At 37.2% G+C, this 8,479-nt stretch overlaps 1 protein-coding gene across 6 annotated transcripts in view; it reads right to left on the reverse strand.

The window, feature by feature from the left end:
- HACE1 (HECT domain and ankyrin repeat containing E3 ubiquitin protein ligase 1) overlaps positions 1-7,259 on the reverse strand; it is a 51,332-nt gene extending 44,073 nt beyond the window's left edge. For 3 of the 6 annotated variants that reach the window (XR_774730.1, XM_010573378.1, XM_010573381.1), the window contains exons 1-4: positions 6,740-6,790; positions 3,966-4,020; positions 2,645-2,734; positions 758-862 (exon numbers count right to left, since the gene is read on the reverse strand). Coding sequence is in view for 4 of the 6 variants with exons in the window: in XM_010573378.1 (XP_010571680.1) it covers positions 758-862; positions 2,645-2,734; positions 3,966-4,020; positions 6,740-6,764 (275 nt within the window). In the remaining 2 variants the exon portion in view is untranslated. Of the gene's footprint in view, positions 1-757; positions 863-2,576; positions 2,735-3,965; positions 4,021-5,415; positions 5,554-6,739; positions 6,791-7,172 lie in introns of those variants that run through there. The other 3 variants (XM_010573380.1, XM_010573379.1, XM_010573382.1) reach the window with 3 other exon arrangements.
- Positions 7,260-8,479: the final 1,220 nt, after the last annotated feature.

Consider the following 8,479-nt stretch of genomic DNA (forward strand, 5'->3'; position numbering starts at 1 on the left):
TTCTGCATTTGATCATGTATCACTTGGCTGCTTCTTACTCCCTGCTCCTACAAATACTCTTCCCACATACCTAAAAGCCACTAAACACTACCTCCTCCTCATTTGAAGTACCAGCCATGATACAATTCAGTTACTGTAACACATACCTACTCTAAAAAGAAAAAGACAGCATTACCACTATCAGCTGTGCGTTTCCACATACTACAATTCAAGAAATAAGACCTTAAAAGATCTTAAAAAGGGACTTGCTCACTGTTTCGGGTTTTGGGTTGGTTTTTTGGTTTTGTTTTGCCCCTCCCCTCCTAATATTGTGCAGGCGAACTTTGTGTTCCTTTCCTTGTAGTAAGAATTTCTTTGGAGACACTATCTGAGAAAAATCTGAAATCTCTGAACACTTCCAAACCCTCCAGTGTCCTCCAGTGTCTTAGAAATCTTTTCTTACTTAGGTAACTGGAAGGTGAATGCATCCCTTGTTCGATCACTGTTGTAAGAATCATTAGGCTCCTGCTTAACAGAAGACACTAAAATGACTGGCAATGAAATTGGCACTTCAGACATAACTTCTTATTTACAAAAAATTATTTTCTGAATATGCAAATTATGAACTTTAACCTCCACATTACCTGTGAGCCACCCATATTTTCAAAAGTGAAAACCAAAGTATTATGTTTGAACTTTGCAAAAATATTACAGAACATGTCAGCTCAAGTGCATTATGCACAAAACCTTTTTAAGAGTTTTAAAAACTTTTTCTTACCCATTCCTTGCTGCTAAATGGAGAGGTGTGCATCCTGAAATATCCTGATAGTTTGGATTTGCTCCTTTTTTTAATAATAGAACAAGGCATTCAACTGAACCACAGCTAAGAACAAAATAAAGAAGGGAAAAACTGTAACAAGAATATTTACAAACCAAATCTACATTGACATAAAGACGACAGCAACACTATGTACAGATTACATTCAGTAGAAAAATCTTTACGCTAAACCATATTTTATGCCCTCATAGTTCAAGTTACACAAAGCTAAAGACACTCAAATACAGTGAGAACTGACTGATCATAACTTGTATTAATGAATAGATGCTAGCCTCCTATATGATTTTAGTGACTTTAAAACCCAACAGTAAATCTTTAAGACTGCCAGTTGTTTAAAATGTAAACTGTTTAAAATGTTTTGCTTACTATTTCCTCTCATGTCCTTCATCTTTAATCTATTCACAGGACTAAATTTTCCATTAAATAACAATTCCAGTGTATTTTTTTTTGTTGTTACGCTTCAGTGTCTGGAAGTTACATTTAAAAGTTTAAATATCAGAAAAATTCCAAAACTCATACAAATCTTTCTTTGCTATTTGTTTTGAACCTGTAACTCCTTTTTACTTTTCATAATATAGCAGCTCTTCAGGATAATCAATGTCACCAAGAACACAGAAACTTTGCATTATATGTTTATTTTACCCCTGAACTCTTCCAGGGGAAGAGCCAATTGGGAGGATAAACATATAGTGTTCTTGTATCCATCACAACCAGCTTATCCATTGTTATTAGTCTTCCCAATGACAGAACCGCTACACAACCCAAAGAAACTGAAGTCTAGCTGTACAATAAGTTGCAAAAACAGCATCTTGATGACCTCTTAATGACCCAACAACTAGCCAAGATAAAAGAGAATCCAGAAACTAAGTGTAACACAATTTCTTGGGGTTTATGATCAATAAATACAGCTTTTCAAAGATACTTCCAAGATGTATGCTAAAAATTTGCTTGCATTTTTTTCTTTAAGTACTTCAGTAAACTTTACATAAGCAGCATATAATTCCAAGATGGAATGTTTGGGAAACAGATATTTCTAAAACATTCTACTTAGAAAGCTGGAAGTTCTACCTTTATTGTACCCAAATACCTGCTATTTACATGCAATACTACTACTATTTCTTGTATTTTTACTTTTTTTTTTTTAACAGTTTAAATGTAAGAACTTTCAAGATATTTAAAAGGGACCCAAATATAGAGCACTCATTCATTAGTTTAAAGTTTAGTTTCCTGAAAGGCCATTTCAAAAACTAGCTGGCTCATTTCTATTAAGGTTATGTTAATCTGGATGTTTCTTGGGAATATTGATTTATCCCCATTGAAGAGCTACATAAATAACAATCTAGGTCACGGATTTGAAATTTGCACTTAAGTCTTTTATCTAGGATACAAAAAAAATCATTAGAAGTGAGTGGCCAAGTTATAGTCACATGAAGTACTTTGGAACAGCTGCTTCCCATTGAACATCCAACTACTTCCCACTGTTTTAGAATACTTTAAAACCAAGCAGCACCTGCAGACAATCTACAAAGGCAAGAGTAACCCAGCTATACAAGATACACATAATGGCTACATTTCTTCACAGAAAGGAAAAAAAGTATCAACCAAGACTTCCTTCACTAGAATTTGGAAAGCCATTTGATACCATGTGCAAAACCTGTCCTCTCCATGAGGCAGGCACATTGCTAAAAGAACAAACAAAATACAAAAAGGAAGTGTAAAAACAAAACATTAACTGGTACTACAGAGTTTTCCAGCTTACATTGGTGCCTTAGATTTGTGGTAATACTTTCATTGTTAACTTCTCGACTGGACTCAAGTAAGTCTTACTTTGCTGCAATATGAAGCAAACTTCTCTTCACACGTCCAAATGCATAATTCACATCAAATTTTGAATTTGATAGCAGCTCTGAGACAGACCTTCAAATAGAAATATAATTTTAATTAAAAAATAGCTCACAATATCCAAGCAAAGTATATACTGTAAGTGGTACACAAGTATTCTATTTCTTACTTGATCACAATTTCTTTTCTCTCCAACTGATTTCTGAACAAGAGACCCAACAGCTTTCAAGCATTTGCATATTAACAGTACTTTTACTCTTTCTCTTCTTACTTGTACATAAAAAATGAACTGCTGACACTATGCAACTGTTTCAGATGTAAACTAGTAAGAATTAGACGAGATGGCCAAATCCCTTCTTTACAAATATGGAAAAAAGCATAGTAATAGCTTTGGTTTCAAAACTTTAAATTCCCGTTTTCCTCCTTATGTCAACACAGACTCCCTAATCAGATATCCAGCAGCTTTCCCAAACACAGGCAAAGTTCAGAAGGATGACTGGTATGTGAAATCATCATGATGAAGTAGAAGGACACATGATATGCCAATAGGATAAGAAATTTATATAGGACCCTTCTAGTCCTAATGAATTAGTAAAGATAAAATATTAGTGAAGATAAAATATTTCAAAATAGGGAAAACCACAAGTGAACTAGTGATTTCAATCTCCAGTAATGAGCTGATCACCTAATTTAAAGCTCTTGCACACAATCTCAACAAGGTACTACATAGCAGAACAAATGTTTATCCTGATTAGATAAACAGTTTACAGTTTAGTAAGAGTTACTACCTGCTTGCCTACAAAACTCATCAGAAGGTAGCACCACTTAGCTGGCACTATACAGCCCCCAGGTCCCAACCACTCTGGGGACAAATGGGTAAGAGAAACCACTGCTCATCTGAGGAATCCCAGAAGTATCAATCTCATTGTCCAACTCTTATTCCATGTCTTTCTGGGACATCTAATGAGACTAAGAGCTTCTATGTCATCAATAAATACACAGCGCTACAACCCAGTTACAAAACAATGCTTTTGTTCTTATCCTAGGACAAATTTCTCTATGTTCATCAACAGAACAAATCCCAGCTCCAGTCTATGGCATAAAACAAAACAGGTTTCTGAGGTGGGAATATGCTGGGATGCACACAGTCAGTGACTAACTTCAGCTACAGAAGATATCTCAGCAATTCAGCAGCAGAACTCCCGAGAATGCTCTAGCAGCTACAACTCTAGCAAACATGCTGTTTTTTCAGGGAAATTAAAAAAAAAAAAAAAAAAGAGAGAGAGAGATTTAAAGAAGCTCTCACCTGTGCTGGTCAGCCATAACCATCGGCATTAGTGTGTAGACAGCAGTTTCATTATCTGTGAAGAAATTAAATTACTCCATTATCATAAAGAAATCTTTTATGTAAAATAAATTCATCTAGCAACACTGATTTACCTTTTAAAGTGTCCATTGTTCAATAGGTCATTCTTTTTACGCAGGTTATACATACCTGAAGTTTCACTATGAAGAAAAAGCCACCATACTTAGAAGAGGTAGTTAACAGGACTGCAGTACATGAAATTTCAATGTGGCTTTCTTCTTTTACAAAGTAATAATTACAGAATTTTCAATGGAGCATTAATTTCTTTAAATTGACAATTCTGTTAATTGAGTCAAAATATTTAAGAAATGTGCATTAACAACAAAAAAAACCCCTTATTTTAAAAAGAAGGAAGTTTCCTGTGTTCCAGGGTGATTTCCATAGTCCTGATACCTATGAGTTTGTAAAAGTGATTTCTTTAAACTAAGTTACTCCACAACCACTCATTTTTGTCTCTAAACTTGAATACCTGAATGCAATAAATTTCATCTTAATTCCTAGTCAGTTTCATATTCCACATCTGAAGGCAATGAAAAAAGGCCAGAACACAAAGATCCAAGTCAATGGTGGGAACAGACTGACATTCAACTATACAGTCCCTGTCAGTACTAGTGCTGCATGTACCAGCACACCGTATGGGTATAACGTGCCTGTTTGGTCACTTACAGACCTTCTGGAGTAAAATATTATTTTTAAAGGATGAATTTGACAAAACTTAAAAGGCTTTAATGTATAATAATTACTAAAATTAATGTACAATAATTATTATTATTATTGATGTATAATGATTATATTTTCTAGCTTAAAGCAAATTACCCATTGTTAGGAGTACAATCTCTACAGACTCTTCACATACACATCAGCTTATGACAGAAGGGACTACACTTTCTGAGACCCAGGTATATGGTTCCAAGATATGAAAATATAGGAATGTTCTCGTAAAACATATTTTGAACTCTTTCCTCACCATCTTAACTGATCCAAATACCAAAGTTACAAAGCAATCAGAATAAGAATTAAAACAGTCCCAAACAAGTATAGCTCCTCATATCTTCCACATACCATGCTTCTATATATTTACTACTTTCACTAGATAGGCAAGCTGACATTTACCAAATATTAAACAAAGAAGTCTTCAAGAGTTATCAATTGGAGTCAGAGAAACCCTTATCATGCTGCAGCTATGCTATTCGTTATTATTATTCTACAGTGATCCAAGATTAGTGCTGCTACCCACTATTTGAAGCAGCCTGTCTGTAACTAACAAAAGAAAGAAGCAATGCTAATCTATTATTACCTTTGAACACTGAAAAGACATAAATCATGTTCAAATTCAAATCACTAATTCTGTTATTTACAAAAATTAAAAAAAAAAATCTATGTTGCTTACAACGAACACGTGGCGGAAGAGCCACATGCCTCTCAAAACACCAAATGATGTTTCAAAGCTGCAGAGAGTCATTCTAACCATCACTAAGTTCAAGAGTTTGAACAGTCTATAAATTGTTCCTTATGGCACAGCTCTGTGGGCATCAAATAACTCCATCTCCAACATGCACCGCTAGAATTTGACTGCTGGGGCAGGAGGAGCAAGCTGGGAGGGAGGGGACACATGCAGAGGGAGATTCCTGGAAATAAAATTAAATAGATGCTAGATAAAGATAAATTGTAGAAAAGATTTGATCACTTTTTAAAAATGTATCCATGATTAGCTCCCAGTATAGACAAATGAAAAAAAATTTCTTGCTTAAGCTCTTGTTCCACAGATCTCTTGGCAGGAAGACAAAGCTCTGCAACTGAAACAAAAAACCAGAACTTGAGAAAGCCAACTAAATCTAAGCATGACATCCTTGCATCTTTCCACACTCATGTCCTATTAAAGAGAAGAGACCGAAAAAAACTATATTGCAAGTATAGTGATCTAGAAAAAGACAATAGTTAAATGTAAGTGTAGCTGGACCACCAAAGGTGTTTATGGTGTAGTTACAAAACTAAGCCCTTTGCTATTCTATTAACAGAATCTACAATGTGGAGCATATGCAGATTTTCCCAGAGTTTGTCTGTACAGAAATAATTAAAAGGGTGTGGAACTAAGGAGCTTTTGTGCCTATTTTTGGTAAATATTATCCCTATTCATAAACAAACTCCTATTGATTTGAAATAAAAGTACATGACACCTGGGAAAGAAAAAGCATTATATGCCTCATGCACTCACATAACTTATTTGTTATCTAACTCGCTTGCATTTCAAGTCATGAATATCCAAAGACAAAAGAAAGCACCCAAAATGCCAAGTCAGAGCCAAAGAGCCTAAAACCTACAGCTTTGGGCTGCAAAACTTAGTTTTCATGCACTGAGCCTTAACAGTAGAATCCAGAAATTTGTGTCAAGCTCTTAAGTTCCCAGAAAACACCTGCTGAAGCGTACTTCAGAAGAGTGATGAAAAAACTAATACTATTTCCTGCTGGCAAGGTCAGCTTAGTGTATTCACTGGCATTGGACTCAGGTGTTAATGCTTGCTTTAAAAAAAAAAAAAAAAAAATCACTTAAGATTCATCATCTAGAATCCTGCCTGCCCTGAAAAGATATACTTATTGGTTTATTTTGTAAGAGATATTGGCTTGAATTTGGCAGAGATCACAATCTTAAAGAAGTGTCAGCACCATCCATATAATACCCTAATGGCTACAGCACATGCAAAGGAAGTTAAATACCTGGATTTAGTGCCTTCTTCAGCATAAGGAAGTTCAAACATACATCTCCATTTCCTAAGAGAGTACTATGACTCTTCATTTAAGGGTGGAGAGGTAAACTATGTATCTTTCAAATTAAAGCTATTCAAACGTATGTGGGAGGGGGAAAAAAAAAAAAAAAAAAAAATCACAATTCAAGATGTCAGACACAGCACACACTAGACTGGTGGTGGTATTTTCTAAGCTGGTCCTGCCAGTACATGTTTGGAGCAAAACACTACAACCAAAACCTGCTTCTCAAGAAGAGTTTGGGCAGGTCTGCATGAACCTAGGAAACACCAAGGTCAAGAAAGAAGACATGTAATGAGCTAAGATGTACCCAGAGTTAGATGGCCATTGAAAGGAAGTTTTCTTGGAATGTAATTTGAGAGTTCAGAGCCTGAAGTCCATTTACCTCCTTATTTCAGTCCAGCTGTGATTTGCTTCATGTAATTCTTAAAGAATACATAGGATTGACATTCCTTCTCCACTACAGGGCAAAAGTAGTACTTGTTCCAGAGGTCACAGGGCTCACACTTGCACTACCACAGACATAATTACCTCTGAAATGTAAGATAATAATGCCCAAGATGGGAAGAAAACAGCTGAACTCAAACTCGGAATGAATTTGCCTACACTAGTACTGCAGTAAATTTAAAGCAGCTCCAACTGGCATAGGTTGTGCTAAGCATTATTCATGTTACCATCATCAATTAGTTAAACTGGTGCTACTACATTATTTCTGTAAGTCTGAGCTTACGTTAACAGTATTAAGTCAGTTTTTGCTGCTGTCATTCAAGGGCTTACAAGCAGCAGCAAAATCCATCTGAAACTTGTCTGTCAATTTGTGAAACTTATGAGCAGCTGCACTGACAGACATCAAAACCATTGATGGGTGACAATAAGGAAAAGTTGTAGCAGCTCAGTGTAGGAGGAAGTCCATATGTAACAGCCAGGAAGTCCAAACAGGGAGTGCATAGGGAAAACAGAATATTACTCCCTTTCCTCCACCACCGGAGATGAAATCTGGCAGACAGACAGCCAAAGACTCGTCCATAAAAATAAACCCTGAAGAGAGTACAATAACAGCACATGACTCACAAGAACAGAAACTTTTGCATATCCAAAAGCTTTTGCAGAGGTAGTCCTCCCAAAAGCTGGACGTGGCTGGACCACTAAACTACTTGCCATAAGAGCCTGAAGCTGTGTTTTCAAATCCATCCCAATATTGGGTGGCTAGCACCCACGTGAAGTAGCTTACAGCCAAAAAAATCAGGCTGTGACCAGGGACAGTGGCTTACAACACGTTTTCAAACAAAATTCAGCAATATTAAAAAAAAAAAAAGCAAAGACTTGTCATCACTAGTGTGCCATCAACGAAGCACCTAATGAAGGATTTAAATAAAACCGGATAAAGAGGGTCCAGCACCCCAGACCACCTGCTCGCCCGGGCCCAGGGGCGGCAGCAGCGGGCAGGGGCACCCCCCGCCCTGTGACAGACACCGGCGTCCTCCGGCGGCGAGACACCGGGGAACGGGCGAGGGCGGGGAAGCCGTTGCTGCTGTTGTTATCACCGTTACAAATAAAAAAAAGCTCCTGGGAGGCGGAGGGAGGGAGGGAGCCGGTTTCCATTTCCCGAGTCGCCTCGCCGGGGGCGGGGGGGAGCCACGCAACGGCCCGCGGCTCGGCTCACCCCCGCCACGCCGCGGAGGCCGGGCCAGG

Source organism: Haliaeetus leucocephalus, unplaced genomic scaffold (assembly GCF_000737465.1).
Source record: "Haliaeetus leucocephalus isolate CR32 unplaced genomic scaffold, Haliaeetus_leucocephalus-4.0 Scaffold384, whole genome shotgun sequence".
Classification (NCBI taxonomy): domain Eukaryota; kingdom Metazoa; phylum Chordata; class Aves; order Accipitriformes; family Accipitridae; genus Haliaeetus; species Haliaeetus leucocephalus.